Source organism: Canis aureus, chromosome 11, assembly GCF_053574225.1.
Source record: "Canis aureus isolate CA01 chromosome 11, VMU_Caureus_v.1.0, whole genome shotgun sequence".
In the NCBI taxonomy this organism is placed as follows: domain Eukaryota; kingdom Metazoa; phylum Chordata; class Mammalia; order Carnivora; family Canidae; genus Canis; species Canis aureus.
In genome coordinates, this window is record NC_135621.1 from 29,705,722 (window position 1) to 29,728,047 (window position 22,326).

Below are 22,326 nucleotides of genomic sequence, written 5' to 3' on the forward strand. Positions count from 1 at the left end.
TAATCCTCGCAACAACTGCCCAGGGTAGATACAAGTGTTCATGCAATTTGATGATGAGGGAATTGAGGTTCAGAGAGGACTAGTAACTGGTCCCGGGGCACACAGTGATGGAGCTGAGGTTTGAACACCGAGCCCAGTTTCCTTCCTGCAGACCCGGGGGTCTCATTCCCTGTCTGCCCCAAGGCTTTCCTTTGCCGGCTAGTCGTCCCTCCCACCCCCATGTACTGCGGCCTTCAGCAGGTGTAGGGAGAATCCGTGGGGCTGAACACTGAGGACCAGAGAAAGACCGTCCCAGAGACACTTCCTCCGATTTCCAGCAGGGGGCGGCCCGCCACAGCCGGACTTCAAAGCTGTTTCTCTTGCGGGGCCACTTGGGTACCCTAGGAGAACCCGGAGATTGGGTGTGGCTCATGGCAGGCCCAGCATGTACACTCTATCCTCCTGGGCCCTCTTTTTTTTTTTTTTTTTTTAAGATTTTATCTGTTTATTTGACACAGAGAGAGAGAGAGCACAAGCAGGAGGAGCTGCAGGCAGAGGGAGAGGGAGAAGCAAGGACCCGGATTCAGGACTCAATCCCAGGACCCTGGGATCATGACCTGAGCCAAAGGCAGACACTTAACAGACACCCCACCTCCTGAGCCCTCTTATAGACATGTACTCCCCAGGGGACCCCAAAGGCCCAGGTGCAAATAATGACTCCCATTTTACAGATGAGAAAACTAAGTGTGAGGGTGGAAAAGCACCACCACCCTGGGTCCCACAACTAGTGCTGCTTCTCCTAGAGAATGAAATTGGCCGGTCTTCCCACCACCATCACCACACCTCAAGAGACAGTGCCCTCAGTTTTGGCGAAGCCTATGGAGGTTCTGATGCTAAGTCATCCTGAACATTGGCTCAGTTCTAGGGGCTGTTTCCCAGGGGTCCCTGCAGCAGGGAGCAGAAAGGAAAAGGTGCTGAGGAATGGTCAGTCTGCAGGGTCGCCCAGCCATCAGCTCAGGCCCCATCACTTAGGACTAGTGAGTGTGGTGGGCTGGGTTAAACACGGCCGTCTGAGGTAGAGCCTGCTGGGTCTCGGGATACGCATACTCTTTGGAAGCCGAGAGGAGAGGCGCATGGAGACCTCATCTCAGTCCCACGGAGTTTCCTGAACTCCTCTGCTCTGCAGGAAAGAAGCTGTGTGCACCCGGCCTCTGGGAGCCTGGAGGCTGCCTACCTCCAGTTGGTTCCCTGTGGTGGGGCTGGCGTGGCCCCCTCAACACCCCAGACCCTCCTATACAGAACCGGGCCAGCAGGATCTTGGGGTCATGAGTTTGAGCCCCAAGTTGGATGTAGTTATTGTAAATAAATAAATAAATAAACAAGGGGAAAAAGGAAAAAGAAACGAGCCAGCAGTTGTGCCAAGACCATTGCTTGAGCCCATCTCTCCTGGGATGAGGGTCCTGTTCAGGGCCACAGAACCAGCAGTTTCCAGCCCAGTGTCCTGGTGGCCCTTAGGCTCCAGCACTGGGGTACATGGCCTGGAGCCCCCAAGCTGGGCTGCCCCACAGGACTCAGCAGGGCCTGGTACAGACCAGGGAGTCGAGTCATCGTGCAGGACTGTTTTCCTCCCTGTGCGGACTGGGGTGAGGACATCTCCCGTGGTAGTTCAGCCCAGACAGAAGCCACCACCCACCGAGCATTTGCCACCTGCCAGGCATTGAACTTGTCCTGCTTCTCACATCTCACGTGATCTTCATGACAACCCTGATATACAACGTGCTATCACCACCTCCCCTTGTATCTAGGTGCATAAAGCAAGGCTCAAGAGGTCAGTTAACAGGTCACACAGCTCGTGACCCCACACTGAACCAGATTTCTTTCTGGCTCATGAGAGTAAAGGAGCGGAGCCGCAGAGATTCTTCGCTGCACTCCCTCTGTGCTGCTGGATATGGGGCGTGAATTGGTCCCTCCTGGCCTCTTTCCCCCTGGTTTCATTGACTCGTCATGTTTTGAGCACCTGCTGTATGCTGGGGCTCCCCAGGTTGGGAGCTGATTGAGGGCTTTGACCGGGTTTATCAATCACCAGTCCCCTCCCATGTACTGAGCTCCCTGTTGGGCCCTGGGGAGTCAGGGGAAGATGTCCCTGGCCCTTAGGAGGCGTGCACTGAGGAAGCAAATGGAAGTGAAGGAAGACGGAGCCTAGGGGAGTTGGTGGCAACCTCCTCTTCCACTGCCCCAACCCAGACACACACAGGAGGCAGGGAGAGGGGGAGCAGAGGCAGCTGCCTTTATTAGGGGCCACGGGCCGGCGCCTTTAGTCAAAAGCCAGGCACTTGATCTTCATGTCACCATCAGCTGCCAGGTAGCTGATGGCCTCCAGGTTGAGGCGGTTGGGGAACTTGAAGGTGTATCCATCTGGCAGCTTGATGGTCAAGTCAGCCTGGTCGAAGGAGATGCACACCTAGGGGGCAAGGACAGCAAGTAGCTCAGACCCTGAAGCAGGAGCCTACGCTCTGCACTCACAGAGCGGGCCCTGTGGGGAGAGGGCTGGTGCTCACTGGCCTCCCTGGCCTGGAGACAGCAGGGGAAGGGAGGGAGAAGACAGGGAGGGGAACGGAGGGAGGGTGGGGAGGGGGCACCTAGGACTCTAGCCACTAATAACCCAGCTCCGCCCCAGCCCAGCACCCCAGCATCCTGTGTCCCAGCCCACCTCTGTGACAGTCCCGGGCTGGAAGGGGAAGGCGGACTCTCGATGCTCCTCGCCCCAGGCCCCGCCATCCTTGCTGTTACACACAATGGTGTTGACGTCGCCATGGGCTTCAAAGCGAGGGTTGAAGTGCAGGCACAGGTTGTCCCCGTCTTTGCCCAGGTTCAGCACGAAGCTGGAGAGGAGCAGGGGGTACTGAGGCCTCCTCAGCCAGCTGCAGCCCCCCGAGACCACCCAGCCGGGGCCACCCAGAGTGCACCATGACCTTGCCAGCTGGGGGACTCAGTGCGGAGGTAAGAGACCAGACCGGAGCTCTAGTTCTGGCCTAGCTGCCTCCTTGCTGTGTGACCTCAAGCAAGTCCCCGCCCTTCTCTGGGCCTCAGTCTCCTCATCTGCACAGTGGGGGCTGCATGAGAGTGATCTCTAAGGGTCTTGCTGTGCTGACAGCCAAGACTCTTGCAGACATTAGTTGGTGTCCCTTTGGGCAAGGATGGAGACTCCCCTACAAGGTGACCTTTGGGAGGGCTAGGGTCCTCGTATATCTCTGTACTCCTAGTGCCCAGCATGATGACACACGGTACGTGCTCAGTAAACACCATGATCATCGTCATCATCAAAAAGAGCATCCAGGACACCTGGGTGGCTCAGCAGTTGAGCGTCTGCCTTGGGCTCAGGGCACGTGATTCTGGGGTCCTGGGATGGAGTCCTGCATTGGGCTCCCTGCAGGGAGCCTGCTTCTCCCAATGCCTATGTCTCTGCTTCTCTCTGTGTGTCTCTCATGAATAAATAAATAAAATCTTAAAAAAAATAAAAGACAGTCATACATTTGCTGAGTGGAGAGCAGAGCAGTACGTACCTCGGAAGGTTTGGTAAGCATGATAAGGATAGTGCACATGAAGTGTGCGGCTCTTTCTAATGTCAGCTGGTCATCATCATGGTCACTGAGAGATCCAGCATCTCACTTCCTCCACACAACCACCTCCCCCCTCGGTGAAGTGATAACAGACTGAATGAAGCTCAGGGCGGTGGCTTGACTGGTCCAAGGTCACCATGGCTGCTGAGGACCTAGGCAGCCTGCTGAGTGAATGATGAGTGAAGAAGGCCCAGAAGGGATGAAAGGCTGAGTGAGTGAAGAGCGCAGGACCCAGGTTCCAGGGACCTCCGAGGGCCGAGGGCCGGCAGCCGGGTGCGCCCCGTTCCCTCTCCCGGCCCCCCCGCGGCCTGGGCTCCCGCCTACAGTGGGGGCAGGGCCAGCCAAGGTAGATGAGGAGGCCGCAGCTGGTTTAGTTTAGGAGGCTCCAGCAGGGAGGGATGGGGGCGACTCTAATGGGGGCGTCCAGACCCCGCAGAGGAAGTGACTCACCCCAAGACGCCATGGCCTTAACCCCCTCGCCGCCGGAGGGGAGGCGGGGCCTGGCCAGCCACGCCCCTGCCCGACGCGGATCGGACCCCGGGGCTCGCAACCCCGCGCCCCTGCCGCCCGCCGCCTCCCCACCTTCACCCCCTCACCTCTTGGCTTCGGGGACCACCTCGCATTGCACTCTGAGGCACTGCCCAGGTTTGAGACTCAGATTGCTGGCGACCAGACCCTGCAGAGACGGGACCGCAGCCAGCCGGGTTAGGGGACGCGGTGGCGGGGGTGGGGTGGGGTGGGGTGGGGTGGGTGGGGCCGGGGGTCGTCCCCGCCCCGGACCCTCTGACCCCGCCCGCTAGAAGCCAGGGGAACCCGGCCCAAGTTCTAGATTCCCTCTGGGTGGTCCTGGGCAAGTCGCTGCTCCCAACCGGGTCCATTTCCCATCTGTAACACCGCTGAGGTTGTAGAAGCCAAGATCTGCAAGTTTCTGCGATTCAGCTCGGGGATTTTGGATTCAGAGGGGTCTGGGAGGTGGGAGGTGGGAAGTTATGCTCTATCCCTTCATTTGATAGATGGAAAGAAGCAGATTGACACTGCGACTCAGGTGGCAAAGGAAGGTGCATGGGAGGGTCTGCCCTTCTGCTGGAGAGGAAGGGGCGGGGGGCTGTGCAGAGGGGCGCAGGGGCTGGGGAGGAGACCCCAAGGGGCACGGAAGGGACAGTGAGTGGGCGGCCAAGGGCCCGAGTCAGCAGCCTGGCTGGCTGGGCAAGAGCATGATTGAGCGCAGAGCAAAACTGGTGTGAGTGGTTCCTTCTGCCAGAAACTTGAACCGTTTCCCTCGGGGCCTGCGGAAGATTCTTGCCTCCTCTCCTCCTTAGCACTCACAGCATCTCCCCGCAGGGGGAATGTGCGCGTGGGGGAGGGGAGTACCCAGCCCCCACCTAGCTCGCTGGACGGAACCACCCTCCGCCCACTAACCCAGGCAAGCGCCCTCCCAGGCGGCCTGTCTCAGATCCTGGCGACTTTTCAGACCTCTCTAGAGCAGAGATGACTCGGCCCTGGCCCAGTGACTGGGGACAGCTGCAGGGGGGAGGGGACGGGAGGCTCTCCGGGGTGAAGCGGGGTGGGGGGGAGGAAAGCGGCCTGAGAGTCACTTCCCCACCCCACCAGTCGGCCACACCCTTGTCACTCCCGCTTATCAGAGGGCTGCAAAACGTCAAACTTTGACAGAAAAAACTGCTGTTAGATCCTGGAGGAATTCAGATAATCCTGAGCCAGAGACGACCTTGGGAGGCCACGGCGCCCACCCCCATTTTACAGACGCGGCCACTGAGGCCCGGAAAGAAGGAACCTACTAGAATGAGGGATCCCTGGGTGGCGCAGCGGTTTGGCGCCTGCCTTTGGCTCAGGGCGCGATCCTGGAGACCCGGGATCGAATCCCACATCGGGCTCCCGGTGCATGGAGCCTGCTTCTCCCTCTGCCTGTGTCTCTGCCTCTCTCTCTCTCTATGACTATCATAAATAAATAATAAAAAAATTAAAAAAAAAAAAGAAAGAAGGAACTTGTTCGAAGCCACGCCCCGGGAACTGGAACCCAGATCCTCATCTGCCCCCACTCTGCCCCTGGCTGTCTGTCCCCACGCCATCCCTGGGCTTCGTGGCGGGGTCCCCACACTCACACAAGCCATGATTGAGGACCGGAGGATGTTCCCGCGGGCTGGAGCACCAGCTGTCTCAAGACTCTTCGCGAGAGGTGGGCCTCCGGGCCGCTCCCACCCTTTTAACGGGACCTGACTCCGCTGGGTCCCGCCCCCCCCCGAAGCCCAACCAATTGTAAGTCAGCACAGGGCTGGGGGCCTTCTGGGGGCGGGGTCAACGGGTTGGTGAAGCGGCTCTGGAGCAGAGGTGACCAATCAGAGGAGCAAAGCCCCTTCTCTAACCCTGCCCCCCGCCCGGGGCCAGGCTCCACCTCCCATTCTCCTTCATCCCTCCCCACCCCCCACCAAAAAATTCTGCTGTGGCAGGGCCTGGGGGGAGCCAGTGGAAAATAGTTTGAGGATGAGTTAGGCACAAGAATTGGCGGGAAAGGGGCCTGGGGCCAGCAGGCCGAGCTCAGGGGTACCCAGAGAAGATGACTGAGGGCTGAGGGGACACAGGGACCTTCAGGGGATTAGAACTGGGGTTTGGCAGGCTGCTCCCTGCAGGGGCCAGGGCGTGGCCTGAGCTGCAGGCCTCTGCGGAGCGCCCAGGAGCATTAACCACAAGGCCCGGGCCCCACCCGGGCCTCCCCCGGAAGCAGGGATTGTCGCTGCTGCTCACTCCTCACTAGACCTAAAGAAAGACTGGGCCAGGTGCCAGGCCTGAGGCTGCCAATGGGGCTCAGGCCTCAGGCTCAGGCCCCATGCCTCAGGCCTGCTGAGGGGCCTGCTGGGGATCCTCCCAGAGCTCCTGCCTGAAAGCCTCTGGCCTGAGCAAGTCAGGCCTGAGCGGGGCCCAGTGGGGGTTGGGGGCCCCACTCAGTGTCCCCCTCCTTTCCACTCTCTGCACATGTCTCTCTCCAAGACTATGGACAGCCTTTCCTTTTCCTGCTGGTTAGCAAATATTTTACTGAGCATCTACTATGTGCCTGTCCTGAGCTAACCTGTGAGGATTCAGAGAGGGACCCCCATCGAGTCCCTGCTCTCAGTAGCCCACTGCTGGGCCAGGACCTGACTAATTAGCACGATCCAGGTTCTAAGGGAAGTCATGAACAAGCACCGTGGTGCTATGGAGACTGTCCAGAATGTGGACTTTTTTTCTTAAGATCTTATTTATTTGAGAGAGAGGATGAGTCTGGGGAGGGGCAGAGGGAGAGGGTGAAGCAGATTCCCTGCTGAGCAGTGAGCCAGACATGGGGCTTGATCCCAGGACCCCGGGATTATGACTGGAGCTGGAGTCAGATGCTCAACCGACTGAGCCATCCAGGTGTCCCAGTAGGTAGGTCTTGCAGAATGCGTGAAGAAGGAGGGCCTGGCACTCCAGCATGAGCAAAGGCTCAGATGTGAGAAAGCACAGGTCTGGGCAACAGTGAACATCTGGGCATGTTGGAGAAAGATGGGGCATGAGACTGGAAAGCCAACAGTATCTGGATCAGGAAGGGCCTCATTAAGGGGCGGGAGCCATAGAAGGTTATAGGGAAGGTGAGTATTGAGGACAGATACGGACTGCAGGGAAGATCACTGTAGCAAGAGTTGAGGGTGGGTTAGAGGGGTGCTCACTTCATACAAAGGAAGTAGGAGGAGAGGGGGTGTGGGGAGCACCGGCCAAGGTGGGGCACGTACTAGGAGAGTCGTCACCGGCACCTCCTCCACGCTATCGTCTCCTTTCTGAAATTGTCGGCACTGAAGGGGGAGGAAGACTGGACTAGGAGTGACTCACATCTGGAGGCCAGGTCCTCCACGGCCCCCCACCCCACCTTCTTCCAGATGACTGGAGCCCACCCTGGCACAGGAGGAGTGGCCAGGAGTGCCTGGGCCTGCCTCCAGGAGGCTGGGCTGCCCCATCTCTGAGCCCCTCATCCCTTCCTCTAAGACCAAACCTCAGAAACCAACCGCAGCTGCTTCATTTTTTCCTCTAGGGCCTCCCCTAAACCTCAACCTAGGAGGGGTGGGTGGAGCCGTCCCACTGCCTTTCCTTTGTGCCTCCCCTCCAAGCACCACCAACACCCTCTGCCTGGTCCAGGAGTGGGGGCATTTGAGGAGTCCTGCCCGAGGAGCATGGGTGCTTTAGGCATGGTCCTTTGCCTGCTGGCATCATGTGGGTCCGGCTGGCCGTCCCAGCCCAGCAGTCGGGCTCTCGGGGCCTGGAGAGCTGCTCCTTCCTGCTTCCCCCGGCCTGGAAGACGTGTATGCATCAGGACGTGTATGCTGTTGACCAGGGGCTGCTTTATTCTCCAGGGTCTGGCCCCCTGAGGGGTGGTAGGGAGGTGGCCTGAGTGGTGAACAGGCCTCCAGAGAGGCCCCTTTGGGAGTCCAGGGAGTTGGATTCCATCAGCCCTGCCACGCCATCTCCAAGTTGGTCTCCCGATGGGGAGCTGAAGGCCTGCTCCCCTAGGCTAGTACAGGGTGGAATTCACGTCTGTTGTACTAAATAGATGACTATTTTTTTCCCAACCTCAGAAGGTTTGGGCTTCCCTCTTGTGTCATTTCCTAGGTTGAGCTTACCTTCCTGGGGTCCACGCTGCCCCGGGGGTGGGGGGTCTTCCTCTCACCCCTACCTACCTCATCCCCACCAGGCCCCTCCTGCCTGCGCTGGGGCAGGGGGTCTCTCCAGCTTCCAGCGTCCACTGGAACAGGGACTGTGGGTGTCCGGGGTGGCGGCAGGGACAAGGTGCCCTATGTGTACCCCACCCCCTTTCAGTCCTCAGGGCCTCCTAGGCCACTTATCAGTCAGGCCCTGTGCCCGCAGCCTTTGCTTTCACACATTATCTCATTCCATCTACACTTCCCCTGGCCTCATGGAGGCCCTGTGCCCGCAGCCTTTGCTTTCACACATTATCTCATTCCATCTACACTTCCCCTGGCACGGCAGAGAAGCTGCTCTGGGCACTGAAAGGAACCTGATGTTAGAATCCGGAGGGGAGGCAAGTCTGAATTTGGGGTCTGCCTGGCTGTAACTGTGGCCAAGGTCCTTGACCTCTATGAACCTGTTCCCAGGCCTGGAATATTACCATTCACTTACGGTTGGAGGATTCCAGAAGTGATGGATGGGCGGGGGGGGGGGGGGGGGGGGGTGCTCTCAGCATCGGTTCTCTCATGCGCACCCCGAAGGCCAGGCCTCCCCAGCCCCACCCTGAGACTCTCCTCCTCCATCATTGCCCTGCAGCAGAGGCAGCAGGCTCCCTGGAACTCCTCCATCCTACAGGCTGGACATTGGCTGCTGTGGTAAGAAATGAGCTCAGCACCTCTGGAGAGGGGATCCAGGCCCTTCCCAGCCTGCCCGCTCCTGCCCTGTCCTGCCCACGGGAAGGCTGTGCCTCTTCCAGCTGGCAGTGGCTGGGAAGGCTGCTGAGCCCCCTGAAACACTATCCACATCCCTCAGCCAAGCTGGCTGGCCCAGCTGGGGACAGTGGGGAGTGATCAGGGCCAGCTCCAAGTGTCCTACATGTCAGAGCAGCAAAGGACCCCAGAAATTCTGCAACGGACCTGCTCCCTCATCTAGTGATGCAGAAACTACCCAAAGGGGCTGGCCCTTGGCCAAGGTCACACAGGGAGCAAGGGCTGGCAAGCCTTCTATCTGCTGAGCCAAGGAAAGAATACCATGGTCCTGCGATACCTGGACCTCAGAAAAACCAATCTTTTCCTCCCACTCCATGAAGGGTAGAAAGGACTGGGGTGGGGGGAATGCCCCCCTCAACCTCAGGCACTCTGCCAACCCCCACTTACCTTGCACATCTGTTTTTACCTCCCTGCCTTTGCTGTGCTGTTCCATCTGTGCGGACAGCCACGTCCCCAAACACATGGACTTCCTACCTGGTGTCTGTCCGTCTTCTGATTACAGGCATCACTCACCTTTGGGGAGCTACCCCTTCTCTCATATAAGGTCTGGGTGACCTCCAGACCCTGCCATTCATTAGCCCATTAGGGCTCAGGTGCAAGTCTTTTAATTTTTGTAATGTGTGTGGTTTTTTTTTGAAAAAAAATTTTAAGATTTTATTTATTTATTTATTCATGAGAGACACAGAGAGAGAGAGGCAGAGACACAGGCAGAGGGAGAAGCAGGCTCCTCGCAGGAAGTTCGATTCGGGACTCGATTTTGGAACTCCGCCCTGGGCTGAAGGTGGCACCAAACTGCTGAGCCACCTGGGCTGCCCCCACTGAGCTACCTGGGCTGCCCTAATGTGTGTGTGTGTGTGTGTGTGTGTGTGTTTCTTGTAAATGACATAGAATTACTTTTTAAATAATTTTTTTAAAGATTTTATTTATTTATTCATGAGAGACACAGAGAGAGGCAGAGGGAGAAGCAGGCCCCGTGCAGGGAGCCCGACATGGGACTCGATTACGGGACTCCAGGATCATGCCCTGAGCTGAAGTGGGGTGCTAAACTGCTGAGCCACCCAGGAATCCCGTTTTTTGTTTTTTTGGACTTTTTTTAATTCAATTTGCCAACATACAGTATAACACCCAGTGCTCATCCCCTCAAGTGCCCTCCTTAGTGCTCATCACCCAGTCACTCCATCCCCCAACCCTCTTTCATGGCTTGTCTTCCTCTGTATTTTCCTCCACTCAGTTTCCCTTCTAGAAGCTGAGAGCTTTTTAAGAGCTTATAAAGTATTTGAGGTCTGAAGCAAAAAATATATTGGCTCCAAAATGCCAGAACTGCAAAGCTGAAATTAATCAGCATTTACTACTCTACTCAGGTTTAAAGCCTGGTAGTCATAAAAGTGGAAACATTTGAAAACAATTTTCTAGGGTTGCATTCTCTTATTTCAAAAGGGTGTCCAAGTCTTCCAAGAAGTTAGTCACTCCTACCTTAGAGCCCCAGAGCCACATGATGTCTCAAACAAACATACAGGGGCTGCTGGGTGGCTCAGCCCGTTAAGCATCAGACTCCTGATCTCAGCTCAGGTCTTGATCTCAGGTCGTGAGTTCAAGCCCCAAGTTGGGCTCCTCATGGGGCATGGGCCCTACTTGAAAAAAAATAAAAAATAAAACAAGTGCATAAAAATACTCTGAAAATGTATAGCAAAAAAGCCCACATATATTTAATGTGGGACTTCCGGGAAGTGGGTGCATTTGAATGTTTTCTATAAGGTGCCTGGGCCTATATCAGGAGAGGTTTTTTTTTAAATTTTTTTTTTATACTTATCAGGAGAGGTTTTGATGGTAACAGAAAACTCAAAGCAAACTGCTTTATTTATTTATTTTTTGCTTTATTTATTTTGTAAAGATTTTATTTATTTATTCATGAGAGAGAAGTAGAGACATAGGCAGAGGGAGAAACAGGCTCTATGCAAGGAGCCCGACATGGGACTCGATCCCGGGACTCCAGTATCATGCCCTGGGCAGAAGGCAGCACTACACTGCTGAGCCACCTGGGCTGCCCACAAACTGCTTTAAAATTAAGGGAAACTTGGGGATCCCTGGGTGGCGCAGCGGTTTGGCGCCTGCCTTTGGCCCAGGGCGCGATCCTGGAGACCCGGGATCGAATCCCACATCAGGCTCCCGGTGCATGGAGCCTGCTTCTCCCTCTGCCTATGTCTCTGCCTCTCTCTCTCTCTGTGTGACTATCATTAATAAAAAATTAAAAAAAAATTAAGGGAAACTTTCACATAACAAGTCTGGAACGAGGAGGTTTCCATGGCCATTAATTCAGTGGCTCAATTAAATCATCAAAGGGCTGGGTTCTTGTATGATTGTGGAGTATGGCCATGGAGACAGTCCTTGTTCTTCCACGTGGCCATAATCCATGATTAGTCCTTACTCCTAGGAGAGACAAGCTAAAGGATTTCGAGTGAACGGTCTTGACATCTGAAAAGTACTCTCGAATGAGTCAGTGACAAAATGCAAATATTTATAAAGGGTGAATAAGCAAATTGGACGACTGGGAATCCAGGTGCATGGCATATGGGTGTTCATTACGCCATTCCTGCAGCTTTTCTGTGGTTTGAAACTTTTCTAAACTAACAGTTGGAGAGTGTGAGATAAGAAATGTATACCTGGACTCTGCCCCCTGTTCCTAGCATCTTTTGTCCTAATATTTGGTCTTTTTTTTTTTAAGATTTTATTCATTTATTCATGAGAGACACAGAAAGAGAGTGTGAGAGAGAGAGAGGGAGAGGCAGAGACAGAGGCTGAGGGAGAAGCAGGCTCCATGCAGGGGGCCTGACGTGGGACTCAATCTCAGGACTCCAGGATCATGCCCTGGGCCGAAGGCAGGCGCCAAACCACTGAGCCACTCAGGGATCCCCTAATATTTGGTCTTTGACTCAACCTGACACAAGATATCCTAAATCCCTTGGAAGTTCCTGGGTTATGGGTGAGCCCCTGGATAGCTTCTGGGTGGGGGCTGGTCACCAGAAAGATCAAGCGCTGGTTAGAAGCTTGAACTTTCAGCCCTACCCCTCATTCTCCAATGAGGGAATGGGCCGAAGATTGAGTTATGATTGATCATGTCTATGTGATGAAGTCTCAAAAAAAAAAAAATACCCTAAACGTATAGGGTATGGAGTTTCTGGGTTGGTGAACACATGTACACGCTGGGAGGGTGACACACCCTAACTCCATGGGGACAGAAGCTCCTGACTTGGGACCCTTCTGGACCTTGCTCTATGCATTTCTTCATTCAGCTGTTCATCTCTATCCTTACATATCATTTATTATATAAAAAACCAGTAAATATAAATGTTTCCCTGAGTTTTGTGAGCTGTTATAGGAAATGATGGAGTCTGAGAAGGGGGCTTTGGGAACCTCCAATTTATAGTCAGTTGGTCAGAAGCACAGGTGGTGACACCTGGGACTTGCGAGTGGCATCTGAAGGGGGGTGGGCAGGGAGTCTTGTGGGGCTGAGCCCTTAACCCTGTGGGGCCTGCACTAACTCTAGGTAATGCCAGATTTGAGTTATAGGACACTCAGTTGGTGTCTGCATAAAGCTACAGACTTGCTTGGTGCAGAAAACCCACACATTTGGTGTCAGAAGTGTTCTGTGGGCTGAGGAAACAAGTTTTCCCTTTTAGTTGGTGTCAGAGAAGTGGGATTTGCTGGAACTGCCCAGGCTCATGGAAACATGTGGTTTGGGAAGAGAAAGGAAAGGGCAGAGAAGAGGAACCTTTGATGCTCGGGTGACCACGTCACCACGTGGCGGCTGTGCTGTACTCAGTTAACTAATGGTAGCAGTGATGTTATTTAGAGATGGCTCCAGCTCCTGGGGACTTACTTTACTGGATACATAAGGCCACAGATACCCTCCCCTGGTTATGGTTATCTGTAATAGCTAAAATGAAATCAAGAGAGTGCTGGGTGGGCCTTAGTGCCAGAGAAAGCTCAGATTTCAAGGAGTCTGAGCTGTAGCCACCAGCCTCAAAGCCACCTCCATAGGAAAAAATGATGTCAAGTCAAAAGAAAGTCCCTCTAAGGCCTCTGGTCACCAAGAGTGGAATCAGGGGGCGGGGGGACAGGGGAGACAAAACCAGGAAACTATTGAAAACCAGGGAGTAGAGTGGGACGGAGTTGTTTCATTTTACAGATTGGTGTCATCAGCTTCCCAAAACATTAACTGGGAATCCAGGTGAAGGACATAGGGGTGTTTATTGTGCTGCTCTTGAACGTTTTCTGCCAGTTTTAAACTTTTCTGAATTAAAAGTTGGGGAAGGGGCACCTGGCTGGCTCAGTTGGTAGAGCATGGGAATCTTGACCTTGGATTTGTGAGTTTGAGTCCCACTTTGGAAAGTGTAGAGATTCCTTAAAAATAAGATCTTAAAAAAAAGTTATTTTTTAAAGTTTGAGGAAACAGCCCCAAGTTCTTCCCATGCTCTGCCACCTGAAGCAGTCATGAAGTGAAGTATATTGGGTCAGCCTTAGGATCACAGAATGGCTGCAATGCAGCTTCCACATCCAAAGCCTAGAAGAATGCTTCCCTCCTCCATTCACGGCCTTTAAAAATGAGGCAAACCTTCCCAGAATCTCTCCCAACAGACCTCTCCAGGTGTCTTTTTTTTTTTTTTTTTTAGTTATTTGAGAGAGAAGACAGAACACAAGTGGGGTGGGGTGGGGAGGGGGAGAGGGAGAAGCAGGCTCCCCACTGAGCAGGGAGCCCAACACAGGGCTCTATCCCAGGACCCCGGCACCATGACCTGAGCAGAAGGCAGACACTTGACTGAGCCACTCAGTCACCCCTCTCACCACATGGTCAGAAGCATATCGCAAGACTATGGCTAAACCAATCACTAGACTGGGAAATCAAATAACCTTGATTGGTTTAGACTCAAGCTTTAAACCAATCAAGAGAGACTGAGATGCCTCCCCCTTCTGATTCACATGCCACCAGGTTCTACTTCTCTCAGGGAAATCTGGTTTCAGTCCACAGGTTAGATGGGGAGTGGCTGCTAGGACCAGAGTGAGGCCAGGGAGGAGGGCACTCACTCCTCCACGGAGCACATGACCCAGTGTGGCCAAGAGCTCTGCTCTATCCCCTTGGGCACAGGTTCTTTTTTTTTTTTTTTTTAATTTTTTATTTATTTATGATAGTCACAGAGAGAGAGAGAGAGAGAGAGAGAGAAAGGCAGAGACATAGGCAGAGGGAGAAGCAGGCTCCATGCACCAGGAGCCTGATGTGGGATTCGATCCCAGATCTCCAGGATCGTGCCCTGGGCCAAAGGCAGGCGCCAAACCGCTGCGCCACCCAGGGATCCCCCTGGGCACAGGTTCTGAGATGGGCTTGTGACCTAGGCTGGGCCCACCAGAGTCAGCCTCGCGGGTGTGGGTCAGATGAGGCAGCGCCAGCAAGAGGGATACACCTGGAGATGGCTGGACCAGCTCACAGAGTGAGGGGACAGGAGCAGCCAATGAACTAAATCCCTCGTGCCTTTGCCAGGCTGAGCAGAGTTCCTATCACAGCCAGAAATCTCTAAGAGTGAAAATATGACTTCATGAAGCAGCCAGGCGCAGTCAAGCACTCCCTCTTGGCAGGAGGAAGCACACTGGAGAGCATCTCCCAGACCTCAGTCCCACCCCTCATCTGACATGGGAGGAAAGGTTGAGTAAGGTTGAGCAGGAAGGCCTGGTGCAAACTTCTGCCCAGTAAATCAGTGACAGGCCTGGAACAGCCATGGCATCTTCCCAGGGGGCCACCCTCAGCCAGCTCACAGAAGGGCAGCTGGTCACAACTGCATCCCGGGTGTGAGGGGTGCCCAAAAGGGGGCTGGGGGGGGGGGCCACAGCATCTCACCTGAGCTCCAGGAGAGCCAGGACCTATTTCCCCTTCAGTCTTGACAGAGTGGGGGTTGCAGGCTCCTAGAATCAGCCAACACAAGCTCAAATCCTGCCTCAGGAGATCATGCTTTGTGGATGCCCACCATTGCGTAAGTGCACACTGCATTTCTGGAGTATCATTTCTCTTTTTTTCTTTTTTAAATAGCGGGGCTTGGACTCATGACCCTGAGATCAAGACCAGAGCTGAGATCAAGACCTAAGGAGAGATCAAGACTAGATGAGAGATCAAGACCCAAGGAAAGATGAAGACCGGAGCCGAGATCAGGACTGGAGGAAAGACCAAGACCATGGCCGAGATCCAATCAAATCTTAACTGACTGAGCCCCCCAGATGCACCCTAACACTGCATTTCTGATCCTCATTCCCCAAGTGGTAAAATGGGGAATGAGTAATATAAGCTTGCTGTTTTCTGAAGGACTGGAACAAACTGGCATCTAAATACTCAGCAAGGCATCAGGTGCCATCGGGTTAAGGTAGTACCTCACACAAAGTGCTCTGGAACCGGGGTGGGTCATCCCAGGTGGGGGAAGGGTGCAGTGGGCCAGTTCTGTGGAGACCAGGCTTAGGCAGGGGGTCCTCCTCCCACCCCACGGCCCACACAGACTTGGACCCACACAGACACACTCCACTCGCACTTTATTAAGCACGGGAGGACTGATTACAACAGAGGTGGAGGTGGTGGGAAGGCCCAGCCCCCGCCCCCACCGTCACTGGCACACCATAAGAAACAAATAAATAAATAGCTAGGGTGGGCATGGGGGACAGGTGGCACAGCAATCACTTGACAGCACAGGGAGGGACACAAAGCCCCGCCCTCCCGAGCTGCGGCCACCATTAACACTGGCCGGGTACCACGATCAGGGAAGGGTGGGGTTCTCAACTACAGAAGCCCCCAGAGCCACCGCGTGGCCCCCCTAGATCACAATCTTTATGGAGGAGGGGTGTCTTCAGCACTTGAACCCTTACTTATTGACAGGCATCAGGACCCCTAGCTGCTCTGGTCAGATCCAGACCGTCCAGAGGCCACCGTCTCTCAGGCTTCTGGATTGTTCTTTTTAGGATCTAAGAGTCCAATGAGTCCTTATTACCTGGTGTCCTGATTAGGTCTCCTCAGGGCCCAGGACATGAAAGTGTCATTTTCACATAGCCTTCTGATTGGCCCACTTTGGCTCCAGAACCTCAAAGGGTCATTATCACTTTAGGTTCCCAGTGAGACCCTTTCGGACAGACCCATCAATGAGTCAACTCTCACTTAGCCTTCTGATTGGTCCATTCAGGGTTGGTGGTTACCTAGGCCTCTGATTGGCCAACGGGAGCCCAAGGCCAGGGCTCCAGGAGCAAGTATAACTCTAGAGACCCCCCGCCCCCCAGAAATTGGGTAAGAGATTAAGTGTTCAGGGTTGGGGGAAATCTTCAGTGTGGCAGCAAAGCCCAGACTTCAGGGAGGTCACAGGGCAGGAAATAAGGCCACCTGGGCTGGGTCAGGCCAGGGTGAACTGGTAGGGGAAGGGGACAGCTTCTGGAAGAGCAGAGTGCCCAGCCACCACTGGGAGGGAATGTGAGGGCCCTAAAACCTTCTGTGGGTCCCAACCCCACCAGGCTGCAGAAAATGGGCCCAGGGAGCTGGCCGCTCTTGGCCCATCGCCTCCATCTATGGGATCAGGGGTGGGGAGGGGTGGGGCTGCAGTGCCGGTCAGGTGGGCTCAGTCCTCCAACCCTTCCATCAAGTCCGCGATGCTCTCCACATAGTAATGGGGCACGAGGTCGTGCTGGCCAGACGCCAGGTAGGCCTGGGCCTCCTCCAGGCGGGAGACACCCGTGAGCGTGAGCAGCGTGGTCATGCCACAGCGGTGGCCGAAGAGGATGTCGGTCTCCAGGCGGTCGCCCACCATGAGCGTGCGGGCAGGGTCCACGCTGAAGTGCTCGGTGATACACTCGAACATGTAAGGGCTGGGCTTGCCCACCACCAGGGCCTGGCGGCCCGAGGCTGTCTCCACTGCAGCAGCCAGGCTCCCGGTGCCTGCAGGGAGATGGGAGACGCGGTCAGTGCCGAGTGGCAGCAGGGGAGATAGCCAGGCTCAGACGCTGACTTCCAGGGAGGCAGCTTGGCATGGGGGTTAGATTAGGCACTGAAATGAGTTAAAAGTCTTCCAGGGCTTAGGTGTAGTGCTTAAGAATACAGACTCTGCAGCCAGATGCAGATTCAGACTCCATCATCTCTACCCTTCTCATGCTGGCCATTTCAGCTCTCTGTACCTCAGTTTCCCCATCTCAAACATGGCAGCGTGGGGGCTGAATGAGCCACGCTGGGTGTAACTGAGCCTGGCTCAGTCAGTCCTGCCCGAGGTTTACTATTTTACCCTGGCAGCTGTGTGCCCTCGGGCAAGCCGCTTGACCTCTCTGTTTCCTTGGACTCACTGGAAAAGGCGGATCCGGGTAATGCCTACCTTCAAAGGGGTGCTGTGGGCACCGCAGGGGCAAGTGCTTTGGAAACAGACTTAATAGACAGCAATTGTGGTTACTGCTGCAAGAATGTGGGCTCCGGCAGCTGAAAGTGGCACAGCCCTCTCAGAACGCAGCAGGGCACAGAAATGTTCGCGCCTTGGCCCCAGTCAGCCTCGGCCGGCAAAGTGATCACAGGGAGAGAATTCAAGCTGGAGACAAAAAGCTACATGCTTAAAGATGTCCGTGGCCGCTGAAACTATAATAAGCAAAAGTGGGACCGCGCCCAAGTATTTAATAATAGGAAGGCTGTTTAGAAAAGGACAGTCCTGACTCTCAGCCCAGTACCATCCTGCCCCACACAAGGAGTCCACTGTGTCCGACCCACAGGCACGTCTTTGTGTCGCAAGGTTCCGCCTTCACATTAATGTCTCTGAACAAATGATGATGATAATCACAATTTACTAAGCACATTCTAAAGTGCCAGGGGCTGTGCTGGATGCTCACGGAAGCCCATTTGACAGATGAAAAAGCTGATGCTCAGTGACATTAAGTAACTTATCCAGGGCTGCACAGCTTAACAATGGCAGATAAAGGTATGCGTTTGGGTGGATCTGACCCAGTCGCGTGTGGGGCCAGCTTATACTGGCTTGGGAGTGCTGAAAGTTTCATTTTCAGGAATTTTGTGAGCTCGTTGTTAAAGCCACTATGAAAGGTCAACCCTTATAAACTTATGGTCACAATACGTTTAAAACAAAGGTGATACATTCTCAAGACCCATTACTTCCTAATTATTTTACCATTATCTATGTTCTGGAGATTATTTACATCTATAATGATGGAAATACTATAAAATGGTGTGCACACATCTTCCCAACTCCGCATTCAGTGACTTAATGTTGGAACGCCTGAAACTGGCCATGGTGGGAGTATTTACACCACGGAGACTGGAAAATGGTATAAATCAAGCTCCCCCCCACCCCCAGCTATAAACATTTGTCAATACACCCCCGGGCAGATCCCCAAATGCTCTTGGCCTTGTCTTCCTTCACAGCGGAGGAAATTCTGAGTAGTTAAGCCAAAGTTAAAGGAAATAAAGCGGGCACAGACAGCAAGAATCCTCAGCCCAGCCCGCCCCCAGGCGAGGAGGAACTTGCCCAGTGTCACGGGATCAGGGCCCAGCTGACCCAGAGCAACACCACTGGGAAGTTCTCTGACACCTGACCTAGAGCTTGCTTGCTTGTTTTCTTGATAACTGGGTTGGGAAGGAAAGCTATTTGCCTTGTTGGTTAGAAATTCTTTCCAGGATGGGAAGGGCTCAACTGAGTCAGCCCAAAGTGATTTTCTCCCCTCAAGAATGGTCTCAGCTGTGTCAGCAATTTCCTCTCCCACCAGGAGAGAGCCGATCACCCTCAGCCCCCCAGGTCCCACTTTATCCACTCAGCTAGTATTTACTGAGGCCCAACTACACACCAGGCGCTCTGCTAGACCCTGGGCACAGAGCAGTAATGGCAACAAGGACCCCTACCCCAGCGGAGTGAGCATCCTAGTCCGGGAGTCTATGAACATAGCTCTGTCCTCAGACCACCACTAGGCCACTTCATTTAACATCCTGTAATCCAAGGCTGTCCCACAGTTTGGTGGTGACATATTCCTAAGACAGCAAGCATTCCGATTTGCCAGTTCAAGTGGCTGCCATGTGGCAAGATGGTAAACACACAGTTTAGGAGACCCACAGGGGAAGGGGAAGGAGAAACTGGGGGGAGAGACTTGCATTATTTCAGATTTTTATGCATATTGGGGCCTTTATTAATATTGTTATACCGCTGTTTCAAAGCCACATGATTCAGTTGTGTACAAGCATGACAGCCCCGTTGTAGCTAAGCCTCTGCCTCCCCCTCCAGGTTGTGAGAAAGATCGACAGGGTCCTCGCGACACAGCCAGGCGGGGTGGGGCCCGGAGATGGAAGTGGCAGGCACAGGCAGGACACAGCCTCTCCCCAGCTCCTCCAACCACCCTTCCTGAGTTCTAGGGGCCTTTATTATTATTTTTTTAAAGATTTTATTTATTTACTGATGAGAGACACAGAGAGAGGCAGAGACAGAGGCAGAGGGAGAAGCAGGCTCCCTGTGGGAAGCCTGATGCAGGACTTGATCCCAAGACCCCGGGGTCACAACCTGAGCCGAAGGCAGACACTCAACCACTGAGCCACCCAGGTGCCCCCCTAGGGGGCCTTTAACCCACAGCCCTAACCGGAACTTTGAAGCCTCCAGGACGAAACTCACTTTTCATAGCATGGCCCAGGACAGGCAGGAGCTGCCATAGGCGGAAGCCCTGACCAGAGCCCTCATCGCGGATTTATGGGAAAACTGAAACACGCAGCAAGTAGGTCTACAACAAAGCGTGAACAGAACAGCCTAGAACTGTAGATTCCCCACCTGGAATTGGTTCTGCCGTGGCCCACACCCTGTTCCACAGTTCATCCCCTACTGTTCTGTCCTGCAGGATGCCTCCTCCAGGAAGCCTTCCCAGATCCCTTCGGCTCTAGGCACTCCCTGCCACCCCATCACAATACTGCCTATTCCTCAATCGATATCACTTCCCCCCCCCCCATTTGGTATCAATGACAGTCTAAATCAGTGGCTGCAAGGAGGGAGTAATGGATCTGTCTCTGCCCTCAGCCTACTGACTGGGGTCCTGATTTGTCCACACACACAGTTCGCTACTGCCACCATCTGCTCTTGACTAACTCATACCCTCCAAGATGTAGGAGCCTCCACCTGCCCCTGCCTCCCCTGAGGGCCCAGATACCCACATGACAGCAGTAAGGGTGCCCTGGATATGGTTGGGGGCGGCCACAAGAGCCAAGTGCAGGTGCTCCTGCTCTCGGGCAGTTCAACTCCCCTCTCTTAGCCTGTTTTTTTTTTTTTTTTTTAATTTTTATTTATTTATGATAGTCACAGAGAGAGAGAGAGAGAGGCAGAGACATAGGCAGAGGGAGAAGCAGGATCCATGCACCGGGAGCCCGATGTGGGATTCGATCCGGGGTCTCCAGGATCACGCCCTGGGCCAAAGGCAGGAGCCAAACCGCTGCGCCACCCAGGGATCCCAGCCTCAGTTTCTTTAACTGAGAAATGGGACAGCTCCATAGTAATTTAGAAACTAAGTAAGGGGCAGCCCGGTGGCTCAGTGGTTTAGTGCCGCCTTTGGCCCAGGGCCTGATCCTGGAGACCCGGGATCGAGTCCCATGTCGGGCTTCCTGCGTGGAGCCTGCTTCTCCCTCTGCCTGTGTCTCTCATGAATAAATAAATAAAATCTTAAAAAAAAAAAAAAAGATACTAAGTAAGAACAAATAGCAGGGCACTTCATAAAGCTCTGTAATAACACGAGAGGGCTCTGGATACAGCCCGCACCAGTCGAGCACCCACCGTGTGCCAGGCAGTCACCCCGATCATTCTTCCCTGGGAGGAAACTGGCATGGTGAGCCTTCCCATTTTACAAGCAGGGGACAGTGATGCTCTGCCGTTATGTAACTTAAAGATAATGGAGCCCTGGAGCTGGAACTGGAACTCAGGTCAAACTCCATCCGCCTCCTATGCTCCCGGCACACCTGCCTGCCAGCGGCGGCTGCCAGCGGCGTCCCAGCCGCCCAGCAGGGGGGACGATCCTTCCAGGCGGTGTTTCCAACCCTCGGACCTCACCCCTGATTGGCAAATGGGACGAAACGGCAGGAGTCCCCGAGGCGGGTTCGGGAAGGCCAGGGCTGGGTGTCCGCCTGCAACCCTCGGGACCACAAGGGGCCTCAGTTTCCTCCTCTGTCAGACGGGGACCCTACTACTGCCCCTCAAGCGGTGGCAGTTTCAAGAATTACCAGACGTGGCCGTGAAGAGCTCGCCGGGGCTCCTGCAGGGCGGGCCCCGCCCTCGCATCTCCCCGGGTGCCCCCGTCACCCCGAGACACCCCTTCCTCGCCCCTCTGCCCGGGGCGGGGCGGGGCGAGCGCGGGTCGCCACCCCACCTCGTTTCCCCCGCCAGCCCCGCGCTCACCGGGGGTCCGGCTGCCGTCGCTGAGCGGGTGCCACGGGTCGCGGTCGGTGGCCACGAGCAGGCAGTCGGGGTCGCGCAGGTGCGCGCACGCCTCGCTCAGCTTGGCGAAGGAGAAGTGCTCGTCGTAGCCCACGAGCACGGCGCGCACGCGCGGGGCCGCGCCCGGGTCCTCGCCGGGGTCCCCCGCCAGGCGCAGCCCCGCGGCGCGCAGCTCGGCGCGCAGCCCCTCGCCGCCCAGCACGAACACGGCGCCCGGCGCGGCCGGCGGCCGGAGCAGGCGCTGGCGCAGCAGGCGCGCGGCGCACAGCGCGGAGCTGAAGACCTGCTCGGCGCGCAGGCCCCCGAAGCCGAGGCGCGCGAAGCGGAGAGCCAGCTCGGGCCGCGCGCGCCGGCTGTTGTTGCTCACGAACAGCGCCGCCTTGCCGGCCCGCGCCAGCCGCTCCAGCAGCTCCGGGGCGCCCGGCACGGCGCGCTCGCCGTTCCAGAGCACCCCGTCGCAGTCGAACAGGACCCCCTGCGTCCGGCCCAGCACGTCGCGCAGGGCCGCGCCGCGCAGCCGCTCGCAGCGCGCCATGCAGCCGGCCGGCCGCCCGCACGCCCGCAGCCCGCGCCGCGGCGCTCTGCCTCGGCGGGCACGGCGCGCTCGCCCGCAGCCCGCCCTGTTCCCCGCAGCGGCCAATCGGCGCGCCGGAAGGGCCAGGGGGCGGGGCCACGGCCGGCCCGCGGGCCAATGGGAGCAGGAACCTCGGGGAGCGGCGCGGCCTCGAGCTAACCGAGCCGGGAGAAAAGGGTGAATCGCGGCGGCCGCCGAGGGGAGGGGACCAATGAAGA

At 55.5% G+C, this 22,326-nt stretch overlaps 2 protein-coding genes and 1 long non-coding RNA gene across 3 annotated transcripts; 1 reads left to right on the top strand and 2 right to left on the bottom strand.

Annotated features, from left to right (window-relative positions):
* Nucleotides 1–2,243: 2,243 nt before the first annotated feature.
* On the bottom strand, nucleotides 2,244–5,875 carry LGALS1 (galectin 1). Its single transcript, XM_077914601.1, has 4 exons — nucleotides 5,720–5,875; nucleotides 4,196–4,275; nucleotides 2,690–2,861; nucleotides 2,244–2,440 (listed from the first exon to the last, which is right to left on the bottom strand). The coding sequence occupies exons 1-4, from the start codon at nucleotides 5,726–5,728 to the stop codon at nucleotides 2,294–2,296; spliced, it is 408 nt and encodes a 135-aa protein (XP_077770727.1). The 5' UTR covers nucleotides 5,729–5,875; the 3' UTR covers nucleotides 2,244–2,293.
* On the top strand, nucleotides 5,608–16,976 carry LOC144323758 (uncharacterized). The gene is made up of 2 exons (XR_013389120.1): nucleotides 5,608–5,873; nucleotides 15,153–16,976. It is a non-coding gene; the product is annotated as an uncharacterized LOC144323758 (long non-coding RNA).
* PDXP (pyridoxal phosphatase) lies at nucleotides 15,627–22,095 on the bottom strand. The gene is made up of 2 exons (XM_077914600.1): nucleotides 21,496–22,095; nucleotides 15,627–17,027 (listed from the first exon to the last, which is right to left on the bottom strand). Exons 1-2 carry the CDS (start codon nucleotides 22,067–22,069, stop codon nucleotides 16,711–16,713), a joined length of 891 nt encoding a protein of 296 aa, XP_077770726.1. The 5' UTR covers nucleotides 22,070–22,095; the 3' UTR covers nucleotides 15,627–16,710.
* Between the last annotated feature and the right edge of the window lie 231 nt (nucleotides 22,096–22,326).

Bases quoted from the DNA above. Each gene is read 5' to 3' on its own strand.
- LGALS1 (XM_077914601.1), bottom strand. The intron at 2,862-4,195 runs GTGAGGGGGTGA...GCTCCTCTCCAG, and splicing joins GTGGTCCCCGAAGCCAAGAG to CTTCGTGCTGAACCTGGGCA. The intron at 2,441-2,689 runs GTGGGCTGGGAC...CTTGCCCCCTAG, and splicing joins AGCCCGGGACTGTCACAGAG to GTGTGCATCTCCTTCGACCA.
- PDXP (XM_077914600.1), bottom strand. From the start codon at position 22,069: ATGGCGCGCTGCGAGCGGCTGCGCGGCGCGGCCCTGCGCGACGTGCTG. The intron at 17,028-21,495 runs GTGAGCGCGGGG...ATCTCCCTGCAG, and splicing joins CGACGGCAGCCGGACCCCCG to GCACCGGGAGCCTGGCTGCT.